Source organism: Egretta garzetta, unplaced genomic scaffold, assembly GCF_000687185.1.
Source record: "Egretta garzetta isolate BGI_Z169 unplaced genomic scaffold, ASM68718v1 scaffold133, whole genome shotgun sequence".
Lineage (NCBI taxonomy): Eukaryota > Metazoa > Chordata > Aves > Pelecaniformes > Ardeidae > Egretta > Egretta garzetta.
The window spans coordinates 3,430,609-3,455,221 of NW_009259111.1; the positions used below are offsets into that span (position 1 = coordinate 3,430,609).

The 24,613-nt window shown below is 38.5% G+C and overlaps 1 protein-coding gene across 1 annotated transcript in view; it reads right to left on the bottom strand.

Annotated features, from left to right (window-relative positions):
- Positions 1 to 24,613, bottom strand: part of PLEKHA7 (pleckstrin homology domain containing A7) — a 144,625-nt gene that overhangs the window by 63,765 nt on the left and 56,247 nt on the right. The window contains exon 3 of the mRNA XM_035891032.1: positions 3,067 to 3,150. Coding sequence (XP_035746925.1) covers positions 3,067 to 3,150 — 84 coding nt within the window. The remainder of the gene's footprint in view (positions 1 to 3,066; positions 3,151 to 24,613) is intronic.

A 24,613-nucleotide genomic window follows, 5' to 3' on the forward strand; every position in this document is an offset into this window, starting at 1 on the left:
TTTTAACAGACACATTTGTTGCAGCCTGAAGCAGTTTGTGCTTACATCTCCCCGCTGGCTCCCAGTAAACATCTAGTGACAACTCCTGGCTTTGGCCCTGATCTTAAATTAAAATCTGTAAGTTACTGTAAGTAATAAATGACATCACAACAGCACTGAAGAACAAATTGCCCTTTATGAAACCCTTAAGAGTGCTACTACTTCAGACAGGATTCTTCAGCTATAGAAAAAAGCTCAAAGGGATTCCACAGACCATGCAAATCCAGAGACTATCTTTCCAACTGTGTCCCGTTTGTGAAAGTCATTTCATCGCAAGATACAATCTACAACATTGACTTCAAACTAACACATGATCAACACCACTTCCATACAAACCCCTGATGCCTGAAGGAAAAGAACTGAAAACATGGCACAGCCCCATTACAATTCCTAGGCCTAAAGACAGGGAGGTGCCAACAGCTCTGGTTTCAGCAGACACATCCACAGATGTCAACAGTGTCTTTTGACAGGAACTCAGATATGACCATGATGAACAGCATCTGTGTAAAACCTACACTGTCACACAGCAGCAGTACAAAACTAAGGAAACCAGAGCATTCAACACACTTGAAAATGACATCTTTAAAGTAATTTGAAGTGATGTATTAAAACCATCAAAGTTTAAAAACACTATGTACTTCAGGCCAATAATAAAGCTTACAAAAAAATGTTCTCGCAAAGACTGTTTCTGAGTAGTCACTACAAACACATACTCTTCTCTGTATCCTTCCAGCCATTCCCTCTTCTTTTAGAATAAAACCCACCTGTCTCTATCAATTCTACTACATTGTAAGATCTTTTTCCTGCTTTTGATACCTCATCAGTGTGAGTAATTGAAGTCTAGATATGACAAGTTATGCCCGTTCATCTGATTGCCCTCCAAATCATAGAATCATAGAAAGTTTTGGATTGGAAGGGACCCCTAGAGGTCATCTAGTCCAACCCCCCTGCAGGGAGCAGGGACACCGCTAACCAGATCAGGTTGCTCAGAGCCCCGTCCAACCTGGTTTTGAATGTTCCCAGGGATGGGGCCTCCACGACCTCTCTGGGCAACCCCTTCCAGTGTTTTACCAACCTCATTGTAAAGAATTTCTTCCTTACATCCAGTTTAAACCTACCCTGTTTTAGTTTAAAACTATTACAATAAACACTTTCATTTCTCTTCCAAAAAAGTTTGTAACATACACAAAAGATGACTAAAACCATGTGCCACCAGCAAGTTGTTCTTTCAATTCTGCTTTTAGTATTTTATCTGCTACCACAATTACATGACCAGAAACAGCCCAGGGAAGCATGACTAATCCAGGGAGGCACTTGGAGGAGTTCTATCCAAGCACCTATTTTCCCTTACACACGTACAGATTTTCTTTACATTAAATTTGATTGAACCTTTACAATAGATTAAATAAAAATCAATTAACAGATGGAAGTTGGAACACAGATGCACAGTGGCTGTTGTCTATACCGTCTAAGATTTGCTCCATTGCAAGACATCTGTCCTCCTCACTAAATGACTTGGAGCAGCTTGTTTCCATACTTCTATCAAGCCAAGCCCCTCCTGAGCAGCAAGCCACCCGTACACCACGTAACACCTGGGGCGACTTCCAGCTCAGTGCTATCCCACAGCCTTTGTACCTAATTACAGGCCTCTCCCATGCACTGCAAAATATGTTCAACCTTCTATTTCATTCTGGTTCTCAGCATGGGCCTTCACATAGGATTGGCCCTTGGATTTGCTTTGGGCTTGGGGGAGGGCAGCTGTTCAGTTAGGTTTTTGATGGGTTTTTGTTGCTACTGTTGTTTTTGGTTGGTTGGTTTCTTTTTTAACCATATGATGTGTGTCTCAGGGCTGTACCAGAAGCTCTGAGCAGAGGGCTGTACAGTCATGCTCTACTCCTCTCCTCTCCTTCCCTCTCCTCTCCTCTCCTAGTCCACAATAGAAGACATTGCCATAAAAGCCTCAGTCTCCTGGTAGTCTCACATGGTGCTTCTCTGGGCCTCATTTTTCTCAGTGCTATACCACCTTAAATTAAATGTAAAGCAAATTAAACGCCACATAATTTGAAACAAAGTTCAGAATCATGCGGGCAGCCATACAGGCCACCACATGGAGGCCATCACAGCACAATGCCCAGCCTCTGTGATGCATGGAGGGCTAAAGGCTGCTTAAACAGTGTTGGAAGACTAGGCTGGAAAAGGAAAAGCTATCTGGTGTTGTCCCGTTCCTTTTGCCCTTTGGAGTGGTTTTAGAAGTGTTTAGAAGTTTTAGAAGAACTTTCTCCTAGACTCTGTCTAGGGAAGATACACAGTTGTCCCATTACAGAAGGGATTCCAGGAGCAATCTAGCATGCAGCAAGGATGACAGGAGTTAGTTACATGCTACAGTGAAACAGGGAGTGATCCAAACCAACACCAAAGACACCAGTTTGATACACCAGATACGCCAGTTTGAACACATGCATTTATTCTTTTTTTCTTTTTGTTTTTTAAATGAGACAATCAGGATAAAATAAGCTGGAATCTAATATATATGATTCTATTTCTCTAGAATAAGTTAAAGAATGCCTAATCAAAAATTTTGTAATAAATACCAGCCCAAGACAGGGAATGTAGAAAACCTAAAACATAAGAAAACCAAGGAATTACAATGGAAACTAGTAACATTTTGTTTATTTCAATTTCAGGACAAACCTTTCAGTTTGCTTGAAAGACATTTTTCACTTCTGTATATTTGATATTTATATAAAGCTAAAGCATTATTATTTAAGTATCTTATTTATATTGTCTTTTTTGTTTGTTTATTTTGGGGGGTTGTTTGTTTGTTTTGTAAAGATTTGGTAAAGATTTTTCTCTCAAGCCCTGACTTGGAACAGTGCTAGAATCAAAAACATACTACCACAATGAGAAGTACATTTTTAAGCGCAAACCACCTCTATGACATTTTCGCTACAATACTGGAAGAACTGACAAACTGCTAAACTACTGTAGGTAAATTAGATCTCTTGACATGGGTATAAAACTACTTACTCTTCTCGCAAAATAAATTCAATATTTTCTGGAGAAACCTGTCCTGTCACAGGATGTCTAAATGACGTGGTCTGCTGATTATGGCTGAAAGGAAAAAAAAAAGAAAAACGAAATTAATATTGCTAAACTTAGTAAAATAGATCTATTATCTCTAAAAGGCAGAACTGTTTATATTGATGCTTTGCTGCTGCTACTCCAGAAAAGAAACATATTTCCTAGGTGCTTTTGAAACCAGAAACGTTTTTCAGCTCCTTCCTGCATTCTTGTTGACTTTGCCAATGGCACACTGTAGCATTTAATTATTAAACTGGTTAATGTTTTAAAAGTAAACTAGTTGCAATCCCTAGTTAGGGAGATGCATTTGAATTTATGATTATTTACACTGACTGTTACCAGATTATTTAAACATAACATAAAAATTATACAACACAAATTACTGATTTGTATTACTGTAAATTTCACAGAAGAGAACCAGTAAAATAATTTAAAACATTGCTGGACAACATTTGACACAATTTGTAATATTTAATGAGATCACAGACGTTGTGGAAGCCATTTGTTGCACGCTTTTTGTTGCTCTACTATGGTATTTCTTCAATGAATTTTCTTTACACCTCCATGCAGAGGTTCATATTTAACCTTAGTTGTTCAGTTGCATGGCGTGTATAAAACAACATAATTTAGTATTTCATCTGACTTGAATTAAAATTGGGATTTTTCTCTTAACTTTCCCCTCAGAGTACTATCTAGAATTTTCCTACCCTCTGTGAAGTACTGCTATCCTTTAAAGACAATTATTTAATTTAATCTGTGTAACTGTACTCATACAATGCAAAAATATGAAATGAAGAAAGCTTATTTCAAGATAAACTGGTAGTCTTCCCTGCTCCCCAAAGTAGATACTTTTAATTAATTGTATAGAAAACACAAGATAATTTCTAGAAAGTCTCATACCTACTAAGCCCCTTGGTCTGCAGCCCTGTCCAAAGAAGCAATCTATAAAAACCACAAATCTTAAAGAAATAGGAGATTGAATATCTTATTTCAGAATTAGAAATGTCATGGCTGAGATGCTGTTAGGAAGCCTTAGAATTAGAGAGGGAGTAATGAACCAAGAGCTCACTTATTTAAAGTTCTGAATTTTTATGGGCTTAGTTAATATTTACATAAACAACATCCAGAACTATAATTCCCATGAAAGGCAGCAAAATGTTAACACACTGTGAGTATATTCAGGAAAAAAAAATAATAGTAAGCCCGTTAAATGAAAGCTAGATCAAAGAGCCAAAATGAACACTTCATCCATTTCTTTGTTTTAAAGAAGATTGGGTGTTTTCCTCACATAATGCCCAGCAATTTCAGGTCTTACAGATTTGACCCAATTGTCCAGCATAGCAGGGTGTCCCCCCAGAAACAGAATAAGGCCTAAAGAAATATTTTGGGGTTTCAAAGTAATGAAATTCCAAAGAGATAACAGCCTTCCTGTAGAGTAAAGGACAGCTAAAAATCAAAGTTTCATGCACCCATAACATTCAAATGTAAATAGCCTAGGACATGTCTCAATTAAAAAAAAACAAAACCAAAAAAACCCCCACCAAAACCAAACAAAAACCACCACCAAGAAAACCCAAACAAAAAATAACCAAAAAAACCCCAACAGCAAAAAAAGCCCCAATAAAAAAATCACAAACTGCTCATACCAAGTCCCACTTGGACCATGAACGGCAGAGGATGCTTTCTGTGTTATAAACTACAGGAAGGCAGATATAAGGGACCAACATAACGAACATTTTCAGTGAGAAGCTGAATGCTTATGTTACAGCAAAAGTGTAACAGAAGTAAGCAACTTATGTGACACCAAAAAGACTTTTTCCAGCCTTGCCTATTACAAAAATCCTAGCCCTTCAGCCATTAAAAACTAAGAACAACATATTAGGCCATCAACTACCCCGCACCAGCATCAGTATTCATTTCCTAGAATGGTGAGAACTGACCTCTGCTAGAGAGGTGGGTTAATGAAGTACCTTTGCAGAGTTTTCCCATGAAATCAGAGATCAGGAGAAAGTATTTCCAGTAAGCCTGCAGAGCTAACATCCATAAAGCACCCACGATCTTTTCCTCACAACAGGACTGAGGAGTATTGTTTTCTGAAGAAGGAGTTTTACAGGAGCTTATATTCTAATTTTGAGTATATATCCAAAGAAAGGAATAGGAACTTGCAGATGTCAAAGAAAGCAATACATAAATTATAACAGTAACAATTAAATTCCATTTTTCTTACACAGTTCAAACAGTTTTAAACTAAAAGTCTTTTATTTTAAATCAGGACTGAAGCAGTCTGTTTAACCTTTGATACTTAGGCTAGGACTACTAGCAAAAATGCAAATACACAGCTTTAAAAATGAAAGTACATTATCAGCTCTATTCTGTCAGCAAACTCTCATGTGCAGGCTTTTAGCCACTCTACAATTAAGACTAAGAAAAAGGACTATATTCCAGAAGTGCTCTAGGGTTATTTAGGAAATGAAGTGACCCATTATACCATACTAGCGCTTTTACAAATGTTGTATTATTTCCTGTGAAATAAATTCACCAGGCCTTCAGAAGATGAATTAGTCGTCTTGCTGTAATTAAAGAGCAAGTCCATTCCTGGTAGACTAAATATTACTTGCTAATAATAAAAGTTTCAGCTGGAAAGTAAACACCTCTTAAATATCTGAGCAATTGCATTTTGGGATAAGTTTTGCACTTTGAATAGTAAGAGCAGAGAAACAGAAGGGTGGTTCCATTACTACGTAAAATGCAGATGGTAATTTCACAGACAAGGAGAAGCCATACAAAACCAAAAACTTCTGCAAATCTGCAGCTTCAGTCCGTAGGACTTGACTGAGAAGAGAGAAACGAAACCACTGCCACTAACAATTAGTTCTGCAGAACACAGGGGTTTATTTGAATTTGAAAAGTGAGAGTTGAAGTGTTTTGCCTCGTAGAACTCATTAAGAATAAGCAATACTATTCAAAACAACCCGTACAACAGATGGCTAATGCCTTGCGACAAGGAGTTAGATAGCAGGGAGATTTTTGTCCACAATGAGAGCGTCAAACATTGGAAAGGTTGCCTAGCAAGGCTGTGGAATCTCCAGCCTTGGAAACATCCAAAACGTGGCTGGATAAGGCCTTTAACAACGGAACTGAACCTTTAAAGTTGGTTCCAACTTTGAAGCCGGCCTGGGTCTGAACAGGAGGAGCTGGATCTGATAAGGTTCAAAAGTTTCTTCCAACTTAAATTATTCAGTTCTGTCATTCTCTGCTGCTCCTTCCATCTTTCTCTACAAATACAATTTAATTCTTACAATCCCTTTGAAGCTATCCCAGTATTTAAATAGATGTATTCCAAGAGTATTAGCAGTACCCTGTTTTGATTAGAACTAGAGAAAACGTAACATTAGATTTTTAGATTTAGATCACAATTTTTGTTGTTGCTTTCATGTCCTTTAAACATTTGCTTGACAGTAGTATCTGTTCACACAACAATGATCACAATAACGACTCCAGTGAGAGTCATCTAGCCAACTTGTTGCAGTGAAAGTTCTCCTTCCTTTCCAAGAACCGGCTAAGAAAAGACCTGGCACCAAGAAAGGACCTGGCACCGTTGTTCTCCAGACTCATCAGCTAACCAAGCCTCCCTGGAGTTAATCACCTGTATTTCCTCCAAATAGCAACTACTGAATGCTACTGAATGTGTTTCTATTGTCCAGAATTCTGGCCTGTATAGCAGGCACAATAAAGGAATCCTACTAAAAGGACATAATACGCTGCTCCACTCCTCATGTCCCTTTTATTCTTTTTTCACTAGAGAAAGACTTAATAGCCCCAACAAAACTGGGAAGGGCTTATGATGCTTCACCATGTGAATTCCGAACGCCACGTAACTTGTATTAGTGCACGACCATGCATTTGAAATTCCAAGCTAACTTTTCTAGTAACTTAATGTTCTGTGTGACAAATTATGCCATTTTTTTCCTAGCAACCATCTTTTAATTTTAACAGTTTTTCTATTATTCTGATTTTGGATAACTACTAACCAACAGAACCACCAAAACAAAGCAAGTATGAAATAATGAAAAATCCACATAAAAATTACATTCATGAGCATTTACCACTACCATCAGTGTTAAATTACACTATAGACTGCTAAAAGTAATTCTGAATTTCAAAGTTACCAAATACCATTTTCCAAGGCTTGCTCTCAGTTTATAATAGTTAAGACTTGGACTTTTCATACCAGTTCAAGCACCGGTTCTTTGACATTAGACACCGCAACACTGCGTACACAGCATTTACAAACGTAAGAACTGATGGTCACCCACTGTCTTCAGGCCAATGTACTACAGCAGTTGAGACTGACTAAGACCTTCAAGATGTAAACAATGTTACTACACCTGGCTAGCATCAGCCACACGTGAAAGCACACTGCTTGAGCGCCCAATGTAACGTCCAAGTTGGCCCTGGGTTCAGGGGTGGGGGGCTGGAACCAGATAACCTTACAAACTGAATGGTTTTTATGATCCTGCTGGGTGGGTGGGAGTGCAGACAGACAGACACCTATATTCTTCAACAACAGCTGACTGCTCGCCATCAGATTGCAGCCTAAAACATTTCTCAAGTATTGATTAAGCAAGTCTGCAAATTTAACATTTCCTATCATTTGTTTGCACTAACCTAACCTACAGTATGATGAAATTTAACTGATTTAAACACAGGAAAACCACACAATCACAATCCAGTCTCCAATCCTATGGTATAATTGACACAGGCAGTCACTTTTGCCTGCACGGATCCTTTTGCATAACTCATAATTAACATGACTTCTCCTACTATTACTTTTTTTTTTTTCAGTTCATTTTGTATTCGAGTCAAAGCCAAGTTTTAATAATTAACTTTTGGACATTACTGATGCTGATGACCTTTCATTTGAAGTCAAGCAAATTTATAGGTTACTTCTAGAGCAATTTAAATGCCCAGAGAAATTAATCTTGAAATGTGTGAATCAACTATTGATTGAGTCTACATCAGATTAGCAGCAAATTTATAAGTTGCAAGAAAAATTCGTGTTGTCATTGGACAGATTGTCCTATAAATCATTATGTACCATTTCTACAGTATTCATTTTCCAAATAGGCTGACTCCTGCATGCTCAGCTACAAGACTAGATAAGCATGAACATCTTTACATTGAACCCTGCAAATGGTGGTGATAGTTATGGGAGAGCACCCACGCTTCTGTAGGAGTTACTGGAATGGGTACAAGCTGACAGAAGAACTTGTGCAGTGAAGAACTGCTGCTCAGCCAGCAGGTTGTCACTCCAAACAGGAGAAAGTGCTTCTATCTAAGCAGGCGAACAGCCAGGCGTAGTTTGCTTTATTCCATAACATATTTCTGAAATACATCAATAACTTCAAAATAGTTTCAGCACTGCCTTCTGAGTATTTTTTAGATATTAGCTTTTAGAATCAGTTGGAAAGAGTATCAATGAATAGTCCAAGAAAATCAGTGCTATCAAAGTCCCGCAAAAAACATTACTGGAAGAAAAATGGATGGTAATACAGACATAATTTGGAAGAATTTGGAACAATACCAACTAATTGTATCACTCAAGCAATAGCACCCACTAAAAGCTGGACGCATATAAAACCCCATCTTTTCAAGGTACTGAACATTATCCATGGGTGCCTCCTCAAAGTAGTGGTAAAATCCTTGCTCTGCTGTAATCAGTGTCTGGGAGCCTTTTATAAGGTTAAAATTCCACCCTCTCATACAGTTTAATTAGCATCTTAACCTAAGAACTATTACATAGGAATCACAAAGTAGAAGTAATTCTCTCAAATCTCATATCCTCCTTAGACCATCGCTGTGAGAGTTCCTAAGTGCTTAGTCATTTAGCCAGAATACAATTCTGGCTTGAGCGGCTATGGTTGTGACTACCGCCAGCCAGCAGAAGAGCCTGTGCTTATAGAGACAGCTAAGAGGCATGACATCAGATTATATCATATTTTCACTTTTCCTTGTAAAAGCTTGCAGACAAGAAAAGTTTGAAAGTAATAGTTAAATGGTCAGTAAACCAATGGAGGTGCTCTCATGTAGTGTCCTTCCTTCCACCTAGCTCCCTAATGATGAGGTTAAAAGCGAACTGCAGTCAGGTATTTTTTCCGTCTTAATGAACTACCAAGGATAATTTACACTATCCAACAGTAATATCGACAGGAAAGATTTGTTGCTAATGAACATCCTTTTTAGAATAGATTTAATAAATCAATGGTAAGCTAATATGGAACATGCCACAGGATCACTACAGATGCTTTGAGTTATTAAAGGAACAGATAAAAGGATGAATAAACTACCACATCACAGGATACCCTGGTTTCAGCCGGGATGGAGTTAATTTTCTTCCTAGTATCTGGCACAGTGCTGTGTTTTGGATTTAGCATGAGAATAATGTTGATAAGACACTGATGGTTTAGTTGTTGCTGAGTAGTGCTTACACTAAGTCAAGGACTTTTCAGCTTCCCATGCTCTACAGACTGAGAAGGCTGGAGACACACAAGAGGCTGGGAAGGGGCACAGCCAGGACAGCTGACCCAAACTGGCCAAAGGGATATTCCGTACCATATGATGTCATGCTCAGTACATAAACTGGGAGAAAGCTGGCCGGGGGGCTGCTGCACAGGGACTGGCTGGGTATTCTGCCCCTCTACTCTGCCCTGGTGAGACCTCACCTAGAGTACTGCGTCCAGCTCTGGAGCCCTCAGCACAACAAGGACATGGAAGTGTTGGAGCGGGTCCAGAGGAGGGCCACAAAAATGATCCGGGGGCTGGAGCACCTCTCCTGTGAGGACAGGCTGAGGGAGTTGGGCTTGTTCAGCCTGGAGAAGAGAAGGCTGCGGGGAGACTTGATTATGGCCTTTCAATACCTAAAGGGGGCCTCTAGGAAAGATGGGGAAAATCTTTTTAGTAGGGCCAGCTGTGACAGGACAAGGGGGAAGGGTTTTAAACTAAACCAGGGTAGGTTTAGACTAGATATAAGGAAGAAATTCTTTACAGTGAGGGTGGTGAAACACTGGAACAGGTTGCCCAGAGAGGTGGTGGAGGCCCCATCCCTGGAACCATTCAAGGCCAGGTTGGATGGGGCTCTGAGCAACATGACCTCTAGGGGTCCCTTCCAACCCAAAACATTCTATGATTCATTCTATGATTCTATTGGCCAGCAGGAGGTAAGCAACTGCATCATGCGTCACTTGCTTTGTATATTCTTTTATTATTATTACCACTGCTACTACTACTATTTTATTTTATTTCAGTTATTAAATTGTTCTTATCTCAACCCACGAGTTTTCTCACTTTTACCCCTCCAATTCCTTTCCCCATCTCCCACTGGGGGCGGGGGGGGTGTGAGCAAGAGGCTGTGTGGGGCTCAGTCGCTGGCTAGGGTTAAAGCACAGCAAAGGATCATCACAGATTTCCATGAGTAATACAGGTTAAAGTCATCTGCTGATTCACAAATCCTTTTGATGCATACCATGAGACACCATCAGGATTTTACTAACTCATAAAAACTACATTCAAGTAACTTGAAATAAAGGAAAAAAGGGGTGATAAAGTTTTGAAGACAAGGAAATCCTTAGAAAACATTCCTGAAAAGTGAAATTTGATTCTACTTCCTTACTTTTGCAACTTCAGAAAAATTACAGTCCCTGCCTTCAAAATTGAACATTAAATTAAAAAAAAAAAACTCTGATCACAGCAAAATAAAATCAGAAAGGTAAAAGATCACATTGTTATATCACATCATCTTAACTCAGGCTTGGAACTCACTTAAGACTGTTCCTTTCCTTCCCACCTAAGAATTTGAAGATAGATGATTCTGCATAAGCCTCCGAAATAAAATGAAGTACCTTCAAAACTATTTATCTAAATTAATTTGGAACTTTGCTACCTAATAAAAATAATCTCCGCTTTCAGTGACAAGGAAATGTCACCAAAGTCACAATGTGAACAGCAGACTCATTCAATTGTGCACTTCTTACAGATACCATGTGAACATCTAAGTTTGAAAGGGAAACAGGAGTAGGTCCAATAGTTAAATACATGAACTGGTGATATATACATACATATATTTGTATGCATACACACACACACATATATATGGGATATATCTACACACCCCCACCCCTCCCATCTCCAATATTGCACAGATATTTCTGCAATGATGTAAATAACTCTGCCTTAAATGGTTGGGACAAATGGTCCCAACCGTCCAATCAGATGCAGAAATTCCAAAGACAGATGCTCACACAGAAAGCAAGTATATTTTTAACCAAAGATTTTGGGAAGCATGGAGGTGTTTTTTTGTTGGTTTGTTTTTCCTCTGGAGGTCTTTGGTGTGACAGGAAAGCAGAACTTAAATTTTCTCATGACTCAATTCCGCACTGCCCATAAAGCAGCATTTGCCCTGCAGCCTTTCACACAAAAGAAAACTACGCAGACCTAATGTAACCATATTACAGTAGCAGAGCTGCAGAACAGTTGTATGTGAAATGCTGCTATACACCAATCCTGACACAAGAAAACAACACGCAGAGAGTGACACATCACGTTATTTATTTCTTCGGGATCTGATACACAAACTAAATTAATAAATGCATTCTCTAATAAAAAAGAAAGTGGTGATATCACTAATCAATAGGATTAAAACACCCTGCATAAAAGCAGAATACCCTTAAAATTCCAACATCAACCACAATTTAAAGAATCTAGTAAGGAAGCCATCCAAAAAGCATTGCCATATAAGCGTGCTAGGTTGGAAAAAGTATTTAAGGGAAGCTTTACACAAAAATATTATGTATCTCAATTTTTAAGTCATAACAAAAATGGTTAAAATAAAACAGATGTTCATATGTATAGCATCTAAATTTACCAATGGTGGCTGAAAACCCTCACCAGTCCTATATGAATATATTTTACCGATGCAAAGACTTGCACAATAACAGACACAACAATTCACATTGTTCTAAATACAAAAGCAAATACAAGTTTTCCAGCATCCAGCTTTCACCTAAGTAGCAAGCCATATAGTGTAGAAAGCTGAAATAATTTAATATAACAGCTATGAAAACTGAACGAAACAGCTTTTAAGAACTTTATTCCTCTGTCATGTAAGACATGTAACCTCAAAACATCTTCTCTTCATTGGCCTTTTTATGTTGAAGCCAGATTTCAACTTCTTAAGACAAATGCACTTCTGCTTTATTATTTATTGGATTTAATGCATAATATGAAAAGTGATTATCAGAGGACAATACTGCAGACTGAGACCTTGCTGGGCTGCTGTGTGTTCCCTCAGACAGTGTGGAAATACATTGCCCTTTCCCCTTTCCATGGAAATGCTTTCTCTACAACCTATACCATGGGAATGAAGATTTAATCAAATACTGTTTTCTTGCAAAATCACAAGTGTCCAGAACAGAATTAAAGAATTATAGCTGGTATCCATCAAGTTCTCTCAGGGCTACGGTCTAGAATACTGAATCCAATTTTGGACCTCCTCATACAGGACAGGCATAAACTAACAGAAGCAAGTTCAGCAGAGGGGCACCAAGATGGTCAGGAGCACCGGCCCTGTGAGGAGAGGCTGAGAAGCCAGCCTTCTTCAGCCTGGAGAAACAACAGCTTCAGAGTGACCTACCAGCAGCCTCCCGCAAGGAAGTAATCAAGAAGGCTCTTCACAGCAACGCATGACAGGAGGACAAGAGATGGCAGGCATAAATTGAAACAAGAGAGCTTCAGGCTGCATGTAGAAGCTCTTTTACCTCAAGAATAAAAAGATGTATCATGAGGATGGTAAAGCACTAGAACAGGCTGCCCAGAGACGTTGTGCAGTCTCCATCCTTGGAAGTTTTCAACACCAGAGCGGAAGAAGTCCTGAGCAACCTGGTCCAACCTCACCACTGACTCTGCTTTGAGCAGGAGGTTGCACTGCAGACCTCCTGAGGTCTCACCCAAACCAAACTGTCCTACAATCGCAAGGTTGAGTATAGTTCCTATTTCTACCCTAAAGCAAAAAAAAAAAAAAAAAAAAAAAAAAAAAAAAAAAAGACAACCAAAACCCAAAACAACCAAAGAATTTTTGCAGAACTGATCTTGCTAACAGAATAATGTAAAAACTCCACATCGTTTAGGAAGTGAAAACTCAAATTGGCCTTAAAACCTATTTTTTTTCCCTTCAACCTTTAATAACACCATTTATTTAACTTCTTCACCAAATAATTAAATCCAAAGTTCATTTACATTCTACTAATAAATATTCCATGAAAGAAGAGAATTTATGCAGCTTGGGTTCCTGTGGTTATGTGCTTTTTATCTAATAGGACACAAGTTCCATCCAAAGCCTTTCCTGTAGTTCAGGACATTCAAAACATGCACGGGTCTGTCTCAGGCCCCCTCCAGCCCTATCCATGTCCTCCACTGCTTCACAAGGCTGTTGAGGTACTGCCTGTAATCCTACAAACCTCATGCCCTTCAGACAACAGGCTAAAGAATGAACAAGGGTATTAGTATCGCATTCGCTGAAGTACCATTTACTATGAAGAAACCACAGTTCCCACAGCGCGCACTTATTCTTGTGGGTTGGCTGTTTGTGTTTACTGGCATATATATTAATAAAAGTTCCTTCATTAGTAACAACTTGTTCCAGCCTATCTTGTGGTTCATTCTGAAACACTTTAAATTCTATTCGTATACAGTTTAAGCCAAAAATTAAAAATTACAGCAACGAAGTTACTTCCTTTGGTTTGTGTCATTCTTGACTGTTTCAAAGGAGTTTCTCCTTCCCCAATCTCATTCAGCTCACTGTGTTGGATAAAATGTGATGCATATCCTCCAAATTTAAATGCATTTGTGAAGTATTTTTTCCTATCAAATCTTAAGTATAAAGTGGACTGCCGTACTCCTGAAAGGCACATAGCATCAAGCTTTTGCTTGAGAGAAGACTAGTCATACAAGACCATCTTGCCTAGAGCAACAAGTGTAAATTAGCGGAGTCTACCAGACCAGCTCTTCAGAGCTTTGAGTTACAGAGCTGCCTTTCCAAAGAGGCCCAGCACCTACAGCACTGAAATAAAGACACATACAAAAGCTGTGACGTTAGCATCAGTTCATAGAAAGCTACTATAAGCCACACACAAATACATACAAACCCAGAGCTGAATTTACACTCTACAATTAAAACCGAAGAAGGCCCATTAACCAGGGGCAGTTCTCACCCTGGGGCAGTGGGAGCCATTCCTAGCAAACTTCATCATCCCCTCTTTCTGAGCCTTTCTTCCCTCCTGCACACGGTGCAGACCTCAGACCCGTGGGCACAAAGCCTGGCCCCGCAGCACGGCCATGCAAGAAGCACACAAGAAGTGTGCTCTACCTGCACACACCGCATGTGCAGGTATAGCTGCCACCACCATTAAATGAAACCTCAAAGACTACAGAAAGGGGTTATTTGCACTGTCAAAGACTAGTACCTCTTAAATTGGTTTTTTTTTTTTAAATCACATAATCAATACATGTTATCAGTTACCGTGTATTAATCAAACTCTTTCATACCTCATATAAAATGGTTCTGAGGCCAAAGCTATAAAGCAGATAAAACTTTACTAAAATGTTATTTACCCAAATGTTTCCATCATACAGTTACCCCACTGTGTAGTGAAAGACCCACTATGATTCATAGCCTACAACTAATTCCAGATTAATATTTTAGGGATTGGAACTGTAAAACAGACATGGAAGAGTCTCTCTTTTGATTACGCGCAGAGCTCATAAATTGTCCAGAAATGTCCTTTTAATTCAACAAAAAGATCTTCAGCATAAAAAAAAAAAAAAGAAAAAAAAGAAAAAGAAAAAAGAGAGGGTATTTATAGCTATATCAGTTGTTGATAACTTCAGTCAAACTTGCTCAAAGGAATAACCTAGAGCCAGCCTGTCCTTATTGAGATGTACAAATTCTCAGTGGCCCCAGGTCAGACAAGCAGAGAAACTCCTATGACCTTTCCAAACAATCACAGAAATATTGCTGTAGAATTAATTTCAAGTATTCTCTTTGGCATCTATAGAACAGAAAATATGCTAAAATATACATGACACTACTAGACAAGCTTTATACAACCAAACAAAAAAAATTATTAAGTTACTAAGAATTTCAACATTTTACTAAACAATTCCGACCTCTGAAACTTTTCTGCTTTTAATACTCATTGTTCTACTCAGTACATAAACCCAAATGAACTGCTTTGGAAATGAACTATTTTGGTGTGTGTGATGCCAGAATTTTCTTTGCCAAACATAAACCAATGAACTAATTCTGCAGAAAGAAGGCAATTCTTTTCAGTCATCCAGTGCCTCCTTCCCCGGCCCCCAAACCCACCACTGCAGTCCAAGTACGTAAAGTCACAATATAACCTATAGCAATGAGTTAATAACAATTTACATTACTGGCATAAATTATGCTGAGTTTACTGTATTGAATGTCTAAGTATGTGAACCAAACATAAATCAAATTTAAGAGAACTCGTATAATCACATTCTTGGTTCTATTTCTTGAATCGCCATATTGCACTATCGAAAGGTAAAAATTTGAGAATAAAATACTAAAATAAAATACAGACAGCTATGAGAAGAGTGGCACTGAAAACAACCCAGCCGCAGAAGAAACATTTGCATTTTCTTAATGTCACTAAGTAGACACATTAACAGTGACCCAAACAGCCAGCTCAGAAAAAGCCTGGAGTAGATACCAGTGATGACAGTACAAAGATCTAGTGGCTAAGGAAAATAGCACAAGGAATGTATAAAGATTTTCACTCCTCCTGCCTTAAAAATAGCTATCAAATACATTTTTAAAACTACTTTGTTGGTTTTCTATGAAGTGGTTTGGAGGTTTCATTTATATCAGCAAACATCAATATGCATTACGGGATAGCATGCAGTCATTTGCGGACAGCATGCATCTTCAAAATTAGCTCTGAATTAGACTCTGTGTGAAACCACATTATCCCATTGGGAAAGATGAAAACTTAAACACATAAGGAGTGCTATTTTTTTTCAAAGTAATTGGAAGGATGAAGCAACTACCACCTTCCACAATAAGCCTGGAAGTCAACAGCCAAATATAACAGCCAAAATATCAAACAGATGAAACCAGGCTCTGTTACTCTGGTACAGGGAGCAAGGCTGCAGCAAAATCCAGCTGAAAGACAGCTCTTAGTACATCACTATATATAGCGGAGCTATCAGCTACATTCCTCCTGCACCACTTGAGCAGCATGTTACGGCTGCTTTGCCTGGTTCTTGTCCGGTAGCTCCACCGTACTGAAGCCCCCACCAGACCACTCCGTTCTCACCAGCGTGAAGCCGGTGCACATAACGCCTCCAAGAGTACAATGGCACTGCTCTGCTTGCTGCTTTATCACCAGGGTTTTCACAGCCCACAGGGCTCCACAAGAGAGCTCACACAGCTGAATATCAGAAAAATATGCCCTTAAATAAGGCCTCAGCCAGAGGATCTACAGTATTACCCACCTCTGTAATGCAAGGAGTAGTTCTCGGCCATCTCCCTAAGCTGGCCAGTGACCTGGGCGGACAGTCCCGTGCTGGTTCACTTGCTGACCTCAAACTGCCGCCACTGTTTGCTGCTGTCAAATAACACAGCCAGAGCACAGTGCAAGCACCCCTCGGGGAGCGCTCCAGGTCGCATGTGTCGCCGCTCAGCTGGCTTTCCTCCGGTCAGCCGATGCACAGGCCAGGGCAACGCTGAAGCAAGAGTCTGGCAGCAGGAGAGCTCTCACGTTGCTGACGAGGCCTGGCATGAGGACGGGGAACGCCAGCAGGATTAGAGTTTGAAAGAAATTCCAAAAACTTCTTCAGATCCTGCACTACCTCCTTTCAATGCCGAGCAAGTCTCTATCAAGCACGTGACTGAAACTTGGCAGCTGCGAAGCTGAAGTAACTTCACAGGAAATAATATTTGTTCTTTAGGTAATTATTTAACAATACGTACAGTGACAAAATGCCTTCAAAAACGTGCATCTTCCACTTACAGAAAACTTTGTAATCTCTTAAAAACATAGGTATTAAATAGTTCTTCACTATTCAAGGAATTACAAGGTGGTTTTCCCCTTCAGATGCAGCAAGATGAAAAATAAAGTGCTCCAAAGCACACGAGTGAACAGAGCCAGACTAAGAGCTAGACGCTCCAGATAAATTCAGACCAGCACTGTAGTAAAAAAGATTTTATCGAATGCTAACTTTTAAAATGCAAGAAACCCCAAGTGCAACACAATAAATATTGTATACATACACATTTGATCAAGAGGATTACAAGCAGCACAGTACCTTTTCATGTTTTCAGTGCTTCAGTTGCGTTTACATTTACTAATTATATAGAACATACAATGTTTTAAAAAAAAACACTCAGACAAATGTATAATCTAGCAATTTATTTATATGCAAAGCAAGATTCACTTTGGGGGATTTTTTTGTGTGTTTGTTTTGGTTTACATATTTACTATTCTGTACAATTAAACCAACACCAGACATCAACATTGCAAGGATTTTTCTCAAGAACTCTTGGCATCTTCCCTTCCTCTCCAAAACTACATTTGACACAATAGCAACTGAAACCAAAGCTATGATTTATTTCTACCTTCTTGAACAGCATGCCACGCTACTCTTTTTTCAAGCAACCTATCTGCTTTCCTAAGTAGGTACAAAGAGTAGAATAAGTTGCCTGCAGAGCTACTCACTTGGTCTCTCATTGCTCCGCATGAATTCTGTGTGCTTGTGAAAAAGTTGTAGCTTATAGCAATAACCTCCACAAAAGGGAAAAAGCTCCAGACCTGTTCTTTGGAAGCTGCTTAGCTGTGACTGCCACATTCACCTTCTCTGGGACTTCCATCTGGTTACAGAAAGCCAAAACTCCCAAACAGGAAACAGCTCCTCTTAGAGAACAGTAAACAAACGGGACAAACCCTGTATTATTTCCTCCCAAGGACTTAATTTCAGATTAATTTCTATTTTAATTTCTACAAATAAGCTATTGGAACTAATCACGGCCACAAATCACTATTCTGAACATTTGCTGCCCATACGTATTTAATTCTTATGAAGTGACCAACAAATGATGCTTGTTTCTAAAACGCAACTTAATGGATACAGCAACTACACTATTTTAAAAAAATAATAAATCGGCAAGTAGCACAGAAAAGAGTAAGACTTTCGCTGAATAAGTCATCACTGACTCACAGAGTGGTTTTGCTTCAAGGTTAAATTCATCAGTTTTGCAATATAAAGTTGAAAGAATTTGAATTCATTGAGGGATGACATTTCAGTTATTTTGGATACTGGATCAGGACGTGGAAATGTGTTGTTACGGAGAAATGGGGTTCTCCTGCAAGAAAGTGGCGGCTAAATTTGTAGAACTTGAAGTGCCATAAGGTTTTCTGCATCATTAACAGGTAAAAGAAGTTAGTAGTTTTGGCACTACTACATTGGAATTTGGGAGATCAGGATTCAGATCTCAGCTCTGACGCAGATTTCTCGTATGACCTTGTTGAGTAATCCTATTTTTGTAAGATTGCCATTTCATTAACATTTAAGACTTTCAAACGAGAGAAAAGGTGCCTACCAATTTAAAGTCTTTACCTTATTTGCAGCTTTCAGGGTGCTACTGCAGTACATACAAGCAAAAGCACTCATTGTTTTTCAGTAGTAGGAAGGACTCCCTCAGACTTCCCAAAGAACTCCAGCAAACCTGCAAGCTGAGAACAGGCTGGCATTTCTGAATATAACTAAACAAGACACGTTGCTGCCTTCCAAGTTTACAGATTTACAGAAAATCTCTTCCAATACATGGAAGTTTATTCTTTACAATATTTATATCCAACAGAAAATCTTTATTATGAAGACAACATTTTAATGACATCAATTATCTTCTTTTCACTTCAAATACTAAGCATATGGATGTAGGAAGAAGAAGGTTGCCTTTTTTACTAGTGTACATTTTCCACAGCTGCAAGGTAACACACTGTAAAACAGGATACAATTCTGTACAAACATAACAAAGCCTAATGCATTACGATAACCAGAAAGCAAGTTTAGCAAAATTATTTGGCAAGATTAAATTGTCAGTGCAGCTCTACAAAACCAAACCAATCAACACCATCTGAAAACTTGCATCTCCAGAAGTAAGTCTCTGAAACTGTTATTAACTTTACTATTTAATTAAATTTTTTCTGCTCAATTACTTATTTCAGAGTTGCTATCAACTTAATTCACCCAGGTAAGACTTATAAATCACTGCACTGAAACTTCAAGTTCAGCCTAACGTGCCCCAGAATATGTTTGCTTTTGCAGTATCACATACTGTCATCTTATTACTGTTCTTTGAAAACAGTTTAAGAAACTAAATCTAAATTAGTGGTGCTAATACAATAGATTAAATTCCAGAAGTGACAAGTGGCAATATTCATTCATCTCAAAGTACAACACTAGAAAGACATAGCTACATTGTAATGCAAATTACTGTCAAATCAGAATAAAAGGAAGGAAAATGCACTTTTTCTGAGATGATGCTCTCTAGGAAAAATAAAATAAATTCATTATTCTTATCTTATATGACGCAGACTTTGCTTTACATCCAGCATTCTGGGACTTGCATGTTATATACCATGACCTTAAGTCTTAATACCTCTGAATTTAACTATTCCCAGACAGTTCACAAATTCTGCAAATACCACGTGCATATTCTACATTCTTCTGACATGAACTGGTTTCAGAGTAAGACACTGTATTCTTAAGACATTAAGAAAAAAGCAGCTCAAGCTTTTTGGCACCTTGAAATGTCTGGTCCTACATACCTTACATACCTACATACCTGTCTTCACTCTCAAATATTTCTATTGATGTGAATGTAAATTTTATCTGCATGAGAACTAGAAAGTAGACACAAAAGTTATTCTGTAGATACATCAGAAAATGACAATTGAGAGTTACTGGGGGAAGAAAACACCCACTAGAATTCTACTTATATTTTAGGGACAGAAACCAGAAGGCCTAAATATTTTTCTTTTAAATAACATGATCTAAAGAAAATAAACTAATGTTTCTGATTAGTCAGCATGCCCACAGGAAAGGACAAAAAAATAAGAAAGGGAAACAAAAAAAACAAAAAACCCACCACACGTTCCTATTTCTGTAAAGAAATTGAACGGAACTTCATCTTTAACAGGTATTTTATTGAAACTGGATTTCCATGACTTAAATATAAATATTTCACCATTAGTTATTATCCGTAAAAGTGTTAAGAGTACTTCTCTTCAACTGCAGGAACCCAAAACCCGCACATGCAGAACACTCCCTAACTATCCCGCTGCAACAGCAGAGCCGCTGTAAAGCAGAGATCAGTCAGGTACTTGGCTGTGAATTGTGAGACCACCTCCCTGCATTTTCCAGTGAAGAGTCATTAGAGGAAACAAACAAACAAGCGAAAAAAAAAAAAAAACCAAAACCAAACCAGGACCAAGAATCATGTTGTATTTTTTAACAGTCTTCCCTGGAAGTTTATCTGAAGGAAGAAAAAAAGACAGGTGTACCATTTTTATTACGTGGTCTTACCCTACCCACAAAACCACAAATGTAAGGACCATGATCCCATGTTAAAGATATTTCCTGCTACAGTTAAGAGCAGATTCTTAAGAAGAGGGGAAAAAAAAAAAAAAACCAACAAAATCCATGTACATGACATGCAACACCAACTATTTTTGGAAGCAAGGAACCTTCATCTAACACCAAGTGGCACGTATCAAAGACACAGGCAAGATGCCAGTTTTCTAACTGCCTACCAACAGAAGAGAAAAAAAAAACTTGTAAGATTTCTCTCACAAAATCATTAATAAGCCAATCAACAAACAAACACAAGGGGATAACTGAACTTTTTCAAGGACTGTCCTTTAAATTGTATTAATAGTTTGTACAACCTGACCTCATTACACGCTTGTCCAATTGATACGTCCGTGTATTTGCTATAATAGGAAAAGAGGGCACTTAAAATATCACAGGTATATAATATCTCTATTGTCATCTTGCATAATTATTAAAAAGTTATAGTAGACCACAAACTACCTCAATTCGTAAGATAATTACAGCATTATATGGTTCCAGCACTAGTTCAGCTCCATAAGCAGGGTATCGATAAGGTAGAGGCCATGTATTTCACCTCTTTTCATCTGGATTCTATTAAAATTGCATTCAGTCAAAATAATGGGATGCATATACAGGAAGTAACGTCACTCCAATATAATTATCACAGAATCACAGAATGGTTTGGGTTGGAAGGGACCTTAAAGATCACCTAGTTCCAACTCCCCTGCAATGGGCAGGGACACCTTCCACTAGATCAGGTCGCTCAAAGCCCCATCCAACCTGGCCTTGAACACTTCCAGGGAGGGGGCATCCACAACTTCTCTGGGTAACCTGTTCCAGTGCCTCACCACCCTCACAGTAAAAGATTTCTTCCTTTCATCTAATCTAAACCTACCCTCTTTCAGCTAAAAACTGCTACCCCTCAGTCCTATCACTGCACTCCCTGATAAAGGAGTCCCTCCCCATCTTTCCTCTAGGCCCCCTTTAAGTACTGAAAGGCCACAATAGGGTCTCCCCGCAGCCTTCTCTTCTCCAGGCTGAAAACCCCCAGCTCTCTCAACCTGTCCTCACAAGGGAGGTGCTCCAGCCCCCTAATCATCTTCATGGCCCTTCTCTGGACCCACTCAAGCAGATCCATGTCTGCCTTATGCTGGGAGCCCCAGAGCTGATCACAGTACTCCAGGTGGGAGTACTCACCAGAGCAGAGTATAACGGAAGAATCACCTCCCTCGACCTGCTAACCAAAATTTGCCCATTGAAATTTCACAATGGTCATTTCAAATGTATTTTGACCAGTGTTCACTTAACATAGATTGTCTGCACATGTTCTTACCAATGACAACTGTATTCTAGGTTGCTCAAGATTTCCTATACTTGATAAAAGGTATCCAAGCATCATGTATAGTTCATAAACTAGGTGTCCCATAAATTATTCTCACAACATTTTCAAGGCAGCTACAGATTTTCAATTGTATTTCCTCTTTGTGTTACGCTATCTTGAAGTGGGAACAGTTGAGTGAAGAAGCAAGAGTCAGGATGCAGGAGCAATAAGGAACAGTCCATGGAAGGAGACAGGGGAAGGATGTGTGCCAAATGCCCATGACAAAATTAATTCTACATAGTTGCCATTGGCAAAGGAAGAAAGGTTCATGAGAGTTCTGGTTCTATTACAGGAAAATTATCATTAGAGCTCGGAAACCAACTACTACCGAAAAGCAACATATAAGGGACTGGACCAGCAAGAAATTCTATGTCCTTCAATAGGCAAGCAGCATTGCAACACACACAGCCCAGGTCACCAGCTTTTCACAGGACTTTCCCTTAGGCAAACCAAATTCCAGGAACTAAAGAAAGTCATATAAGCACTACAGGGATTTTCCTTGCTTCCTAATCCTCTACAGCTGAGATAGTCTCTTCTGTTCCTTGAGCTCCCAACTGTTCCCTGGGGCTGGAAGTACAGGTAATTCCAGCTCTCCAAAGAAATATCCTGTCCTCTTCTTCACACAATAACTAATGTATAACCATATTATAATCATATTATAACCATACATGTTATATTCATATATAATTATATAACTTTTACAATCAAGATCACTATATATTCATAAATTCAAGAATCAAACCCAAATTATTAACCAACCTATGATATTCCAAATGGAGCAGCCTTTTTAAAATGCAGATATTCAGAATGCTGAATGTGGGGCATTAGCAGCAGCAGCAGTTGTTTCTACAAATTAAATCTCAGTGGTATCAATTAGCAGATTTCTCAGGAAATAATTAAAATGGGATTCTCAGTTCAGTCTTCACACCGCCACTTCTACTGCAACCTCCACCACAAAATAGACTTTGTAGTAAATTTTGTCAGAGCCTGTATGTACAGTATTATTTTGTAGATGAGAAGTTTCAGACGCTCCTATCTCCAAATACGATAACAATGCTGTGCACATATTGCTCCAGGCTCTCCCACCCCCAGTCTCTCTAAACTATTCACCTCCAAGCAAGATTTTCACTTTGCACTACTTTTAGTCCAACCAGCCTGTCATACCGCTGTGGTCACTACGGGAATCCTGAATTAGAAGCAGACAGGCAGACTGCAGAGACATATTTTATCTTCCAAAAACCAGCTGAAAGTGAAGATGCATCCATCTCGACCTTTCTTACAATATTTTCCACAATCTTTCCACACTCTTCATTCATGGAAAGCTATCAGGCATCTGCAACATGCTGGCACCAAAATGTAGAGATAAACAGAATGCAAGCCCTTGAGTTACAGAATAACATTGCTCTGGCACACTTTCTCTTCCTTATTCTGTTTTCTTCATCTCTATCAGGAATACAATTTCATTCACAAACATTTTCTTGTTACTGAAAGATCAGACTGACCAAAGAGGGAAAACTGTACTACAGCATCTCAGTATTTCCACTGTGGTGTTTCCGAGAACAAATTTTAAAAGCTAATACTTCCAAAAAAGCATGAATGAAATTTATTACAATTAAACACATATAATTTACTTAAACATTCTCAAAACCCTGAATTAAAGTAGATAACACTTCCTGATCATAAATTAAGAATTACAACAATGCAGGCAGCAAAGTAAAGTAGAACTTGCAAGATGCCAATTTTTCTCGGCTTCTGTATGTTTTTGTCCATCTAATATTTTGTAGTTAACTATTTAATTGCATTATTTTAACTGGCACAAAGCAGATTTCCTACAGAAGACTAAGCAAGGAAGTAGGGTTACAGGCACTTATTGGCATTTTCCAACGTGAAATACAGTTATTTCACAAAAAAGACAAAAAATTTCATAATTTTCTGACTGGATCACAAACCAGTTTTGCTTCATATTGCATATATTCACCATATGAAAAGAAACTCTGTTTTGCCATATTTCTATTTATTTTTCTTTAAATGACAAACTTCTATGCATGTGTGTCTCTTCTTCTTTGTATCCAAGACAAGACTAGAATCATCCATTGTATTTTCTGAACCAGTACTCTGTACATTATTTGAATTAAAATGCCTAGAAATGACTCATCACACTAAAAACTCTCTTAATGTAAACTAATTATAACAGACACTATGACTATAGTACCAGCAGCAATTTTGCTAGTAAGAAAATAAAACAAACATAGTTTAAAGCAAACAAACAAACAAACTAATGTTTAAATGATTAACCAGAAAGTGTCTTAACTTCATCAGGAAGGAAAAATTTATGCAGTGACAGAAGCCATGAGTTCCAAGGAACAGCAAGACTTTTACAACACAGTACAAGAATACCCTTTGCATAGCTGAGATCTATCA